Source organism: Curcuma longa, unplaced genomic scaffold, assembly GCF_044706935.1.
Source record: "Curcuma longa cultivar G26 ecotype Majalengka, Jawa Barat unplaced genomic scaffold, ITB_CL_G26_1.1 contig_22625, whole genome shotgun sequence".
Classification (NCBI taxonomy): domain Eukaryota; kingdom Viridiplantae; phylum Streptophyta; class Magnoliopsida; order Zingiberales; family Zingiberaceae; genus Curcuma; species Curcuma longa.
Window position 1 is genome coordinate 1 of NW_027431960.1, and position 14529 is coordinate 14529.

At 36.3% G+C, this 14529-nt stretch overlaps 2 protein-coding genes across 3 annotated transcripts; one reads left to right on the forward strand and one right to left on the reverse strand.

Annotated features, from left to right (window-relative positions):
* Positions 1-1644: 1644 nt before the first annotated feature.
* LOC141817941 (uncharacterized) lies at positions 1645-11529 on the reverse strand (the record flags this gene model as incomplete). Of its 2 annotated transcripts, XM_074705551.1 has the most annotated exon segments (11): positions 1645-1692; positions 7246-7344; positions 8035-8144; positions 8295-8550; positions 8823-8912; positions 9079-9292; positions 9682-10024; positions 10137-10248; positions 10333-10482; positions 10618-10751; positions 11180-11529. In XM_074705551.1, coding segments are annotated over 11 exon segments (1827 nt in total), but the record flags the coding sequence as incomplete, so codon positions are not given.
* On the forward strand, positions 11449-14322 carry LOC141817942 (L10-interacting MYB domain-containing protein-like). The gene is made up of 3 exons (XM_074705553.1): positions 11449-11490; positions 13417-13656; positions 13750-14322. Exons 1-3 carry the CDS (start codon positions 11449-11451, stop codon positions 14320-14322), a joined length of 855 nt encoding a protein of 284 aa, XP_074561654.1.
* The last annotated feature ends 207 nt before the right edge of the window (positions 14323-14529 follow it).

Below are 14529 nucleotides of genomic sequence, written 5' to 3' on the forward strand. Positions count from 1 at the left end.
CAAATCTTTCTATCCCTCTTCCTAACCATAAAAAAATTAATTTATGATTTATTATTCTTTCTTTTGAACATGATCAAATATTTTTCTCTTTTTTAAAAAACCGTATTAGTTAATATAAAGTCATATGCTATCGCAAAATTAAATATAAATTTTTTTTTTTCATTTCTTGTTCCAAACCCATAACCCCCATACACCCTTTCATATTTCTTATTTTTTAGTGTGACATGCCTATTTAGATCACCTCCTATTAAAATCATTTTATTTTATGGAATATTTTGTAATACCTCATCTAGGTCGTCCCAATCTATTTGAGGTGCATATATGTTAATTACGTTATAATTTCTTTCTCCACTACTAATCTATCCCCCTTTCTAACTAGTCCTATAATTTCATCCTTTAACGAACTATCTACAACAATACCCACTCCATTTCTTATTTTATTTTTTTCTGTGTACCATAATTTAAAAAACTCGAGTTCTTTATCATCTTTGCCTTCTTGACTACTTATTTTGTCTCTTGTATACATAAAATAATAATTCTTCTTCTAATCATCATATTTACTACCTTCAGTACTTTGCCAGTGAGTATTTCTATGTTTCATATTCTAAATCTTAGACTATTAATTTTTCTATAATATTTATTCTTATCCAACCTATGGTAAGAGAACTTTTACCTTTTAACATTACACCCAAGTTTATGAAGATGTAGCAGTCTTTACTGATACATTACAGTCAGACCCTGTAAAGCGAACTCTTGCATATTTATCACTACACCCGAATTCTAGAGATGTAGCGGTCCTTACCAAGACGTTACAGTCGAACCCTACAACGCGTTCCTTCCGGAGAACAACCTAACATTAACACAATAATTTAATAGATCTATTCATTAAACATTTGCCTTAGTTTGACGTTGATTGACAACCTAATGCAACTCTCTTCCTTTATCTGCACTTGAGACCGACCATGATGAGTTATTCGTCATGGACAGAGATGTGAACATAAGAGAAAAATTGGTTGAGGTTCAAAGAAGAAAAAGGAAGACAAAAGCTCAAAGTCCCCCCTTGTGTTGTGATCCAAAGATGAGAAGGCTAACAAGAAAAGTGCCTTTCAGTCTAATATAAAAAAGGAAAACAATAGAGGCAAACCATTTAGGATATGTATTGATAAGGAGTGGCAAAAAGAAACAACATAAACTTTCTAATGAACCATCCAATGCATGATAAAATTTTCTTGCAACAAAACTCTAGTTGGATAGCTTGCTAGAAAAGCAGTCATGGAAAATCTGAAAGAGATGGTCTGACTGGAAGACTAATAAAGAAGCATTTCAATGCCATGGAGGACAAAGTCACTGACATTTCAGAGGACTCCTTTCAATCAGGAACCTGGCAGTTATTTTTACCATGGCAACCAGACACTAAGTTTTTTAAAAAATGCAGAAATAGTAAAGAATTGTAGCTTATTGCAACCTCTAATTTCAAAATCTCAGCCAAATTGTCAGTTAAATTCAGCACTCTAACTACAGGTTTTACAGAAGCCTAGTCATGATTTATCAGATAGTAAGTACATTCCAATAACAGGAAAACAAAAAGATAAAAGTAAGCCAGATGGAATTGATTAGCACTAACAAAAAAATGTACAAGGATACAGCCCTGAGAATTTCACCAATCAGCCAACTGTCTGCCCGTTCTACATTCTGTATCAAAATAATGGTAAGAACCAAACCACATGTCACTTTAGTAAAACAAAGATTAAGGTTAACTACGAGAATTATGCATAAACTATAGCATAAGTTCCAGTTTTATGCATGATTCTTTTTCTAATTATATACCTACCTGTAATTCAGTAAAAACACATGCATGTATATGAAAAATTACATGAAGAATTTTCCCCACTCTAAAATGATTTCAAAGTCGCCAATTCCAGGGATTTCTTGTGCATTGTTTGTATTTTCTATTGTTCTTCATCAAATGTTATTTGCCTACGCATAGACTATGTCCTCCTAGGTCATTACCTTGTCTTCTTCACAAGCACAAGAATTCACCTTGTCTTTGCTCACAGGAGCAATCATTACTTAAATCTTTATTTACATACAAAACTCATGAACCATGTCTCACCTCATCTAAGCGGCACACTCCTATCTCGTCCTTGTGCTTGCTCGCACCATTTATATTTGTGCAAGCTAAATCTAAGCAATCAGATTCATAGTTATTGAGGAATTTATTGTCCCCCATACACAATGAGGGTTCCTGATTGTCTTTTCTGCATTCACAAAACCAAAATGCATTTAAAGGTGTTGATGGCCATTTGTTATGGACAAAACCTACAGCAAATATTCAATACCTCTGGGGCCATGTTAGTCTCAGTATAACTCGAAATGAGTCATGCTAGCCTAGAACAATCCGAGTTGGTACTACCTATGGCCTAGCAAGTGCTTGAAGAAGAGTTTCCTATGTCGTGCTCAACATGCATAAGGCCCAAGCTCACACCCATTAAGCATGAAGCTAATAATAAAAATATTTTTTAAAAAAGTACTTTATAAAATAAAAAAATTACACAGTAAAATAAAAATTTATTAAATAATTTTATAAAATTAGTTACAAATCAATATTTTACAAGCTAATTTATGAAGATTTTAAATTTTAAAAAATAGTTAGCAATAAAATCAGTATTTTCATATAAATACTTTATGAGCCTATAAATTGGCTATGGCTTCACATGATTGACTTCGTGTTGATCACAACACGTTCAGATTATGGTCACATGATTTAGTTAATCTGAAGTATATGTTTGGTATAAAGATGATATCCCACAATGGAGATGTGTTTGGCATGTTTAAGTCTATATGTTAGGAGCTAAGAAAGTTGAAACTTTCATGATTCATAATGTCAGGACAAGAAAAGATACAATCTAATCCAGAGAAATATTGGAACTGAGCTGGAAAATTGAAGTAACTTATAATCACCAAACCTGGCATCTCATTCAATGTGAGTGCAATTGATCAATTTCTTAAACTCCATGTCATGATCATTAGGAGGCAACTTTAAAAATTTTGCAACACTTTTACAATGTTCCAAGGAAAGGTCTCTTATATCATAATAGTAGCCATCTTCGTATTGTAAATACACAAATATTTGAGCAGGTTTTCTCTAGGATAGTAACTCCACATAAATTATTATGTTCTTGTTAGAGGTAATATGAGATCTTAGACGAGCATGAAGCAGACTATTACAATCAAGTGCAGAGGAAGAATAAGGGCTATTCCTCTAGCCATATATGAGTTTGTTAGGCTTAGACAGTCGATAACTAAGTTCAAAAATATCCCTGGTTAGTTGATGTCTCAATGAAGTCGTAGTGGGATAATTCGGATGTTGTGAACATAGTTTTCAATTACATATTTCATAAGGACAAATCATATATAAATAGATTGACAATTACTTTATAAGTAAAACATGCAATATAAAGAGATCGTCTATTTATTTTATTTGTTAACTCCAATGATCAATTAGCAGATTTCTAAGTGAGAAGCCGAATAGATTTATAACAAGTTGGAATTTCACAATATTCGGGAGTTAACTTGAGGGGGTGTAAGAGACCTATTTGTAAATAATTAGAAGTTAACTTGCAGTTAGGTAAGTACACAGGGATCTATTTATAAAGTTACAGTAAGGTAGTATATAGATAGGTAAAGGGTGAGATCAACCATTATATGTTTTCCCACTTTTATAGTTTTGATCAAGTTCATAACCTTGATAAGTTTTTCAATTTCACTTAAAAGAATACTTATTAACAAATGAAAAACCGTTGACTGTTGACGATAGTATTTAATCAAAATATTTTTTCAAGTGTATATAGATATATTTTACTAGCTAATACGTTTTTTAAGAAAAGAGAAGAACACTTGATCACATTTAAAAGCGGGAATAATAAATCGCAAATTGACTTTCTTATGGTTAGGAAGAGGGATAGAAAGATTTGTAAAGATTGTAAAGTCATTCCTGGAGAAACGTCTTAAGCATAATATCCATAAAAAGAAAATATCCACTACTTCTAGAATTAAGTGGTGGAAGTTGAAGGATGAGAAACAAAACATATTTAAGGAGAAGGTAGAAGGACAAGTATTAGGTGAAGTATACGGTGACCCTACTACGACATGGGATAAAATGGTATCAAAGTTGAAAATAATAGCCAAGAATATACTCGGCGAGTCAAAGGGGCATGTACCACCAAGTAAAGAATCTTGGTGGTGGAATGAGAAAGTACAGGAAAAAGTGAAGGAAAAACGAATAGCCTATAAGAAATTATATATTTGCAAGAATGAAGAAAATTTAAAAAAATATACATTAGCTAAGAAAGAGGCTAAAAAAGCAGTGAATGAAGCTAAAAATACAACTTTTGAGCAGTTATATCGAAAATTGGATACAAAAGAAGGAGAAAAAGACATTTATAAAATAGCTAAAGTGAGAGAGAGGAAGACAAAAGATATTAGCCAAATAAGATGTATTAAAGATGAATGCAATAGGGTATTAGTAAATGATGGAGAAATAAAAGAGCGGTGGAAGAGGTATTTTCATCAACTTTTTAATGAAGGTGTAGGTGATCAACTTAACTTAGGTAATTTAAGCAGGTCAAATGAGTATAGAAATTTAAATTTTTACCGTAGAATTCAAATTTCAGAAGTAGAACAAGCTTTAAACGGAATGAAAAATGGAAAAGCCGTTGGACCAGATGATATCCCGATAGAGGTATGGAAGTGCCTAGGGAAACAAGGTATTGAATGGCTTACAAAATTATTTAACATGATATTGAAAACAAAGAAAATGTCAGATCAATGGAGAGTAAGTACTCTAATTCCCTTATATAAGAATAAGGGGGACGTACAAAATTGTGCAAATTATAGGGGCATTAAATTAATGAGTCATACCATGAAACTTTGGGAAAGAGTAATAGAAAAACGATTAAGGAAAGAGACTATGGTCACCGAAAATCAATTTGGGTTTATGCCTGGTAGGTCGACAATAGAAGCTATACATCTTCTCAGGCAACTAATTGAAAAGTATCGTGGGCAAAAGCAAGATCTACATATGATATTTGTTGATTTAGAAAAAGCTTATGATAGAGTCCCAAGGGAAATTATATGGAGAATTCTAGAAAAGAGGGGTGTTAGCGTAGTATATATTGACCTAATTAAGGATATGTATGAGGAAGTAACGACTAGAGTGAAGACTTCAGGCGGATTAACTGAAGCATTTCCAATAAAGATAGGGTTACATCAAGGGTCAGCTCTAAGTCCTTATCTTTTTACACTAATCATGGATGAACTTACTGGACACATTCAAGATACCGTACCATGGTGCATGTTGTTTGCAGATGATATTGTATTGGTAGATGAGACACGTGAGGGAGTAAATGCTAAATTAGAATCTTGGCGAGAAACACTAGAAGAGAAAGGTTTTAGGCTTAGTAGAGTAAAGACAGAATATATGGAATTTAAGTTTAGCAATATTGAACGTAATGAGACAAGTATTAAAATAGGAGATGATGAGTTGTCTGGAACTGAGAGTTTTAAATATTTAGGATCATTTTTGCAAGCCGATGGAGGGATTGAGAGAGATGTCTTACATAGAATACAAACAGGATGGTTGAAGTGGAGGAGAGCATCAGGTGTTCTATGTGATCGTAAAGTGCCTCTAAAACTTAAAGGAAAGTTCTATAAAACGGCAATTAGACCTGCCATGTTATATGGCGCTGAATGTTGGGCTATGACTCGAGCACATGAGCAAAAGATGAGAGTTGCGGAGATGAGGATGTTAAGATGGATGTGTGGACATACGAAGATGGACAGAATAAGAAATGAGAGCATTAGAGAGAAAGTTGGAGTTGCATCTATTGAGGGAAAACTCCGTGAGACACGTTTAAGGTGGTACGGACATGTACTTAGACGACCGATAAATGCTCCAGTTAGGCGGTGTGAAACTATGACAAATACGCATATCAAACGAGGGCGAGGTAGACCAAAAAAGACTTGGTTAGCAACAATAAAACAAGATAAAATTTATTTAAATATAAATGATGATATAATAGGAGATAGAGCTCAATGGCGTAAAAGGATCCATATAGCCGACCCCACTTAGTGGGATAAGGCTTGGTTGTTGTTGTTGTTGTTGTTGTAAGAAAAAAGCATATATAGGAGGAGCCAACTTAATGTGAGTCATAGGAGAGAGAAGAGGAAGGAGATGGAGAGAAGAGAGACTAAAGAGTTGTGAGAGAAAGGAGGTCATAGTAGTGGGCTACAAGAGAGCAAAGAGAAGGGAGAAGTGGGAATAAAGAGAGAATAACTCAATGGATAGTGTATAAAAGGAAGGAGAAGAAGGTGGTAGGTAGTGTTAGCACCAATGGAATCAACATATCTCCACAATGGTATGATATTGTCTACTTTAGACTTAGGCCCTCATGGTTTTATTTTTGAACTCAACCCAAAAAGTCTCATACCAATAGAGATATCTTCCATCTAATCTTTTCCATATATTTCCAATGTGGGACTTTGATTGTATCCCAACAATCCACCCCTCAAACAAAGGATCACTGGAAGCCCCTCTACCATTATCCCCACGGTCCGGGTCCGAGTCTGAGCCTCCCCTACCTCCTCCATTTTTCCTGAAGATCCCCACATGGCTCTACATAGATCATGGCCCTAATACCAATTGTTAATACCGATGGAATCAGCATATCTCCACAATGGTATGATATTGTCCACTTTGGACCTAAGTCCTTATGGTTTTATTTTTGAGCTCAACCCCAAAAAACCTCATACCAATAGAGATATCTTCCATCTTATAAACCCATGATCTTTTTCATGTATTTTCAATATAAGACTTTAATTGTATCCCAATAGGTAGTGGGCTATGGGAGAGGAGGAAGGGCTAGAGTGAGAGTGAAGAGGAGAGAGAGAGGGTTTGAGGCTTGGTGAAGGTAGGATGAGGAAGTGCAGCAATAGGCTATAGAAGAAAAGAAGAGGAAGAGGAAAGAATAAAGAGAGAATTTTTTATGAAAAATGTGTTTATATAAATATTTAATTAACATAAAGATAATTTTAATAAAAAATGCTAATGTAAAAGCTTTTGTCTGCAGCATTAGCGTTGCTTCAGTAAAATAAATGGATATACTTGCTCGTATAAGTTCAAATATAAAATTGAAATATATACTATATATTTGATTCTTGAAAAGCTGCCTCTAGGAAGTTACTTACAGATGGATAGCACTTTTGAATTATCTGGCTAGCTCTTGACCTTAGATATAACAACAGCACTTGTGCCTGCAACCATGCAAGTGCAGATATTCTCCTTTCCTGAAATTAAAAGCATTTAAGTTGTGAGTCTCAACTCTATATCCAAGAATCTAGAGCTTGAATTTCTCACCAAGATAATTGAAATAAGACTGAAATGGTTTTCTTTTTATCATAAAGATGGATACTACTGGCAATGTTACATGTACATTGTAATACAATGGGTAATACGATTTTGACTTTCAGAATGCTCAAGAACATCCATTCTTTAAAGAAACAGCTCAACGCAGTCTGTTAGAAACAAAGGGGTTTCAGTTCTCATCCAAGCACATATATGATGCGTTCGACACAACCTTCTTTTTTTCCAATTTCTAATGCTCCATCTTTGGAGTTTAAAAAATCCTCAGGTTAACTTATCCTTACCCATCAAATGTAGCTCATTCAGGCACATGTATGATATATCTGACATGATTTATGTTTTTTCCAATTTCTAATGCTCCTCTTCTTTCATGTTTAAAAATACTAGGGTTAATTTATCCTTGCACAATTACATACAATACTTATCACATGAAAGTAATTTCTATTTTTTCTTTAAAAAAGAATATTTTGCTCCATTCAAAGCATGCATATAACAAACCAAATGCTACACCAGAGAATGAACTATTAATCAACATACGAAAGAATAGTTCCACTGGGTTATGTACAAAACAAGCAAATTCATAAGTGACTAATTTACAACCTGGATCAACTTACATTAACTACTGGAGAAGAATAAGAGGGAACAATCAAACCAGCTGTGTTTATAAGAACAACAGACTTTACTAAAGAAGGCCATAGACCTGCAACTATAGCAGCAAAATAACCTGAAAATGACAAGTGTTAAAAATTCCTAGAGAATCATATCATGAAGCATGAACTCATAAGTACAAAGTATGAAAATAAATATTATGTTTCAATGGGACTCGTAATTCTCCAATAAAATTGATCAAAATAAAGCACAAACTAGGACGTACCACCTAAGGAGTTGCCAACAAGATGAACAGGTTCTCTTACAACATCAACAACAAAATCTCTCAGTAATTCTGCCCAGAATAACTCAGTATATATAACATTTGGTTTTTCTGACTTCCCGAAACCTAAAAGAGTAACAGCCCAAACTCGAAATCCACCATCAGCAATGTTGTCAATATTGCCTCGGAAATGCTCCAGGAAAGCCCCAAAGCCATGAACAAAAAGAACTGCAGGGCCTTCATTACCTGCTGCTGTGTACTATATGCAAACTTATTTTAGATGAGAAGAAACATAGAAGCCTAATCAACCAAAAAATGAAATGCAGTCAAGACTAAACATACTTATCAATATCAAATGTATTATAAAAAGACAAAGAAACAGAAATTCCAAATCTTAAATTTACATTTATTATTGAACCAATCAAGAAACAGAATTTCTAAACTAAAAAACTTAAAGTGGTGCTTTGACCTTAAAATTTCATACAAGCATATGATTCTAAGATATAAAACGGTTTGTGTTTCACCAATAACCTGAATAAAATAACTTCTCCATCTCCAAATCCTTGAGGTGTATATTTCCTCATTGCACATTTGACTTTTCAAAGCGAGAAGTGAATACCACTGTTAGACAGACAATAGCATTAGATGAATGGAAGATCTCAAGTATGTAGCGTAAAGTTTCTACGTTTTTTACTTTTCTCCAATCTCATAATGTAAATGTAAAAAAATAAAGAAAATAAATCACAATCTTTTAATGCATTTCATGCTTGATAAATCAAGACCCTACCTCCATGGAGCAAACAGCATCAACTGCTGCTGCAACTGTAGGTGCTGAATATCCAAATGGCGAGAGAAAACCTGCATTACGTTCTTTCTCATACTTTATAGCTTCATAGTATACTCTCCTCCGAGATATAATCCCCAAATAAAGGGCAGAGCCAAATAGGGCCCTAAATGAGGCTCCCTTCCTACTTTCAGTGTTCCGCAATTTGTCATGCAACCTAATAATCAAATTGGGCAATAAAAATTGATCAAGCTCACAAAAGATTTAATGGGCATCATACTTTCAAAAAATTGACAACATAGCCTAAGTATAAAATTAACAGTAGTTTGTTTGGCAACTATGTCATTCAATCAAACAAAAAATACTAATGTATTTTACTGTCTATCACAACCACGTATTGAGTCTGTTTAGGATATTGCTTATGAATAGGACATATGCAATACAAAATCGACCAGAATTTTACATGGAATAACAAGCTTCCTAAGATAAATTGTATTATGAACTATGGGCAGACTGGCTTAAGATCAACCTACTTAACCCAGTGCAACGTCAATCATAAGTGGTTAAGCAAATGAAATAGGCTTTTAGAAATAAACAATTACATACTGTTGCCAATCATCTCTTGCTGTTCCCTCAAGATATCTTAAATATGCAGCTAGAGCATTTAAGACAACACCTGTTCCACCTTTCACATAGCTCCCTTTTGTTGTAAACATAGAACTTGAATTTTTCACTCCTAATTCATTGTTTAAATTTGTTGAGGTCAATTCACTTTTTCTATCATGACTATCATGGTTTTCGGTAGGATCAGTTCTTGCAACAACTTGATTTTTACTCTTTTTGAATGTGGACTGAGCTGATACATTTTTCCAAGAAATCCAGATCTTATCTGAGTGAACATGTGAATCATACAGATACTTCTTCACATCATTGAAAGAGGGGATTGTACCTGACAGTTAACAAAACCATTACATACCCATCGCCATCAATAAAAATGCAAAAATATATGCAAACCAAATTTTGAAATAACCAATGAGATACCAGGAAACATGAGAGGATACCAAGTTTCAACTCCGTTCTCAATATGGGCATAGCTGGAGCTGGCAATGGAAGAGATACTGACAACTTCAGTTTTGTAAAGTCATCAAATGAATCTGGTAGTTCTTTCAAATTCTAGATAGATATGAAACAGTGATACAACAAATTACAAAAGAATTTAAAACTGAAAAGTAAGCAAAAGAATATCAACTAGACAACCTTGAGATCATAAAAGGGAGTCCTCCAAAAAACAAATTCAGGGCTTCCCCATGAAAAGTGTACTGAACTTAGAGATGATTCAACAGCAGTGATCAGCTTGCGAAGATCATTTTCAGACTCCTCTTCCGCATATATATGAGTGGGTTTCACCTGTTACACTTAGATGAATGGGTAACCTGTATTAGCAGAGACAAAATTTTGATTCGCAGAACATTAGAAAATCAATCTTTCATCAATCTATTAACATAGTCAGACACAAGTAGACATTATTCCTAGCTTAGCAACCTTATTTGCAACTTCCAGAATAAAATCCTCAGTGCTCCCAAAGCCAAGAAGTAAATCAGATCCTTGATTCGTGAGCATCTCTTTAAGATCTTTCACAGAGGAAAAAAGCAGCTCCAGCATCTCATCAGAAAGGTCTGCATATGATAACAAAAAAGGAATTAAATAAAGTCCTAAGGAATCATAATCCTTTATGTAGCACATGTTTTTCAAAACTCTCTCGAACCCATGATTATCTTCAGGATCAACAAAGTTCATCACGCCATGCTGAAATTGTACGTCCATGTTTGTTGCTTACAAGTATTGGCAAATATTTTTGGAATAAAGTTGCTAGCTTTACTATTAAGGAAGCAGTCATTTACCCGAAGCGTACTTCCTTTGCAGTCATTTCTAAGGTAAAACAAAAAATAATAATAATTCTGCAAATCTAAATCATTCCCTTAATTCCCTTCTGAAACTTCTTTCCGACTTCTCATCAGCGCAATCGCATTCTACAAAATGTCTGTTCCAGAAACTCCTAAGTGCACCTATGAGGGAAGGGGAAAAGAGTTAGGAGGCAACAAACTCGACATGATCCGGCAATCGAAGACGTAAAGCGGGACGACAGTCTTGTGCTTGGCCGCAGCAGCCGAAAGACCCGGGTGGTCGTCAGCTCGGAGATCATTCTTAAACCACACCAGAGCTGCGCCGCAACGAGCGGCGTCAGCCTGCACGCCTGCCGACGCCGTAGCCCGTATCGAGGCAGCATAGGCGGGAAGACAACGGGACGTGGCGAAAGGAGAGGAAGGGAAGAAAGCAATGCAGGAGTTGGGGCGGAGCGAGAAAGCAAGCGCCATGGCGGTCGACAGTGATAATCCATCAATCTCCACCGCGCCAGTGCATTGATAAACTCTAGGGTTCCTCCATGGCCGAAGATTTCTGTGGCAGAGAAAAAATTCCGAGCTTTGGACTCTTTCGGCTTCTTTTGGGAGGATGCGGTTGGGCCACGACAAGCCCGTCGTGCAGTGGTAAAGAAGAGTATGAGAATTAAGAACTCTAATTGTCTAAATGGTGTCACCTAGTGATATCATGGGGGTGTTTGATTTTAGGTTCTCCAGATGTAAATGTTTTATTGAGTTCTAGAAATTTGTGCAACGGACAAATAATGGGTGTTTGAATTTAGATGGTAAATGTACATATGAGGTTGGGGTAACCAGAAATTGGGGGTTGGCAAAAAGGACCTGTGGAGGTCCTTTTTGCCAACCTGAAAATTCAAATTACACATCTACCCTTATGAAAAATATATAAAGATTTTTTTTAAGTTTTTTATTCTCTAAAAACCAGCCCCCAAATCACGCCCTAGGTTTCTTCTCGTCGCGACTTCGGATGCTGCGATCGTTCACGTAAGTGTTCCTTCGCCGATTCTCGTCGTTGTGTACGTTTTGGGAAGAAATATTCGCGCAAAAAGGCTTCTTTTGTGCTACTGTTTCCATTTGTGCCACTTTTCTTCCATTGTTGCTCGATTTTCATCGCACGTTCGTTCTCGGCTAGATCGAAGTTGTCATGTGCTGAAGGAGAATGTGGGGGCACAGATCAACGTTGTCATGGGATGAAGAAGAACGAACGCAGCTCGATTTCTGCAGCTTACCTATGGCGAGATCAAGCCCCGCAACACCTTAATGGCAGACTTCGTTCTGCAGCACCTCACCGTTTCCCCCACCCCCACCCCCCTTTTTTTCATAACTTGGTTCGGAGAGGACATTGATGAATGAGAACACCCTGATGTTAGCTGGGCAATAATCTATTTCTGCTATGTTAGGATGTAGCTTGATTCGAGTATGGTAGTGTGAAATTCGCGAGCTCAGTTAATATGCTACTCTGTAAAGATCATATTAGACGACAGCCAGACTAGGGTGTTTTTCCATTTGTGCCACTTATTCGCGCAATGTTGTTGTCGCTTTTTGTGTATGTGTAGGTGACGTCCTTAGATTTCGTCATCGATTATTATCCCCAATCCATTTTGTGTAGGGTTTCTTTTTTGCAGCGAATTGTTACACAAAGTTGTTTGTAAGTGTAAATTTCATCCATGTAAATTTGCAGAGAAATGACGAATCCAGAAGTCGAGGGAAGCGACAAGGCAAATTGGAATGATACCAACACTAGGCATTTTATTTCAGCATGTCTCACACAGATTATTCTCATGTTTTTTTGAAATTGGTTTCCCACGTAGTTTGCAAGTAATAGAATATTTGTTTGGGAGTTCGATTCCTCCAAGTTTGTTTAAAATTTGCCTCTGGTTCTGTGTGTGAACTAGTGTAGCATGTCTAAATTCAACTTATCTATCGTTGGCTTTTCCTTTGTCTGTTGTTGCGTATTTATGTTGTATTCCCTGTTGAAAAGAGTACTTTTTGGCATTAGAACTTAGCTGAAATGTTCTCAAACAACGATACAGTCCCGAATCAACCTTCTCTAGTCTACAAACAAGCTTCCTTCTCAATGTTGTTTGCAATTGCTTGTAAGAATATTTGTTTGGAATGTTTTGGCTTCGTTTCAGTATTTCTTTGCCATGAATGGTGTATGGAAAACATTATTATAAATTCTTCATGTTGGATCACACAGGTTTTAGTTTTCGCATATCTAGTGGCATTCTAGTTGGACTGCTTTTGTTTGTACCTGGAAATATGAATCAAGTCAATTGATATGGAAAACTTGTGAATCGGAACCAATCTTGTTGGCACTACTTTGAAATCTTGCTGGTATTTGACGCTACTCTAGTTTTGCATGTTGCATTGATCATTGTTGGTTTTCATTCACTAATCTCAGGTACGTGACAGAAATCGTCCTGGCGCCAACTTGAACATTGTCAGCTACACGTTGGCTAGACAGGAGTTTAACAAGCTTTCTGGATTGTGCTATTCTACGAAGCAGATCCGCACAAAGTGGGAAAATATGAGGAAGGAATGGATATTGTGGAAGAAGCTTTTGCTGGACACTGGAACGGGCTGGAGCTACGAAGGAGGCACGATTAAGGCTACCGAAGAGTGGTGGAAGCGAAAGAAAGCGGTTCTACATTCCAGCGTCATTGTTACACTTATTTGTGCTTAGTTTTCCACTTGAATGTGTGACATGTTGAATCTGCCTGCACTTTCGATGTAGGAAAACAAAGAATATGGAAAATTTAAACATCGGGGACCTTTACTCCCCGAAGAGCAAGAGGAGCTGTTTGGCAAGTCTTTGGCAACCGGTGGCTTCGCTGTTACAAGTGCAGAAATTCCACAAGAGGCAGTCGAGAAATTGTCCCAACCACTGCATTGGAGCGAGGAAGCTGACAACCTCGAAGAATATCAAGGCTCGTTGGTTCAACTCTTGGAGTTGGGAAATCATACTGCGCCATCTCCTGAAACGACTCTTGTGAAGACTCCACCAGTCTCTTCGGCTGACAAGAAGAAAAGGAAGAAAAATCACCAAGAGTTGAGCAAATCAATAGCCAACTTGAATGGCACTGTCTCCTCGTACATGGCGCACACGGCATCCTCTTCCCGTGGTGATATCTATAGCATCCAAGCTTGTATTGAGGAAATGGACAGAATCCCAAAGGTTAATTCGAGTCCTACACTGTATGTGAATGGGTTGTTTCTTTTTAGGGATCCTCTTTACCGGGAAATGTTCATACTCACTAAGCAAGTTGATAAGAAGGTGGAGTTCCTAAGGCGTGGGGGTGAGAAGTGATCTTTAAACTACAGCATTTTCATTTTTCTGGTTGTGTCATTCGTGAGATTGTTGTTTTATCGATCCTCATGAACTAGCGTGAGATGTTATAAACCATTTGTTGCATTTGATGCATTTATCTTTTATTCGTTTGATGTAATGTGAATTGGACGAGTTCTTGTTCTGTTATAAACCAACTGTCGCATTTCTCTTAACTGCTTTTGTCTT

Bases quoted from the DNA above. Each gene is read 5' to 3' on its own strand.
- LOC141817942 (XM_074705553.1), top strand. From the start codon at position 11,449: ATGGCGGTCGACAGTGATAATCCATCAATCTCCACCGCGCCA. The intron at 11,491-13,416 runs GTGCATTGATAA...CACTAATCTCAG, and splicing joins CATCAATCTCCACCGCGCCA to GTACGTGACAGAAATCGTCC. The intron at 13,657-13,749 runs GTTCTACATTCC...CTTTCGATGTAG, and splicing joins GGTGGAAGCGAAAGAAAGCG to GAAAACAAAGAATATGGAAA.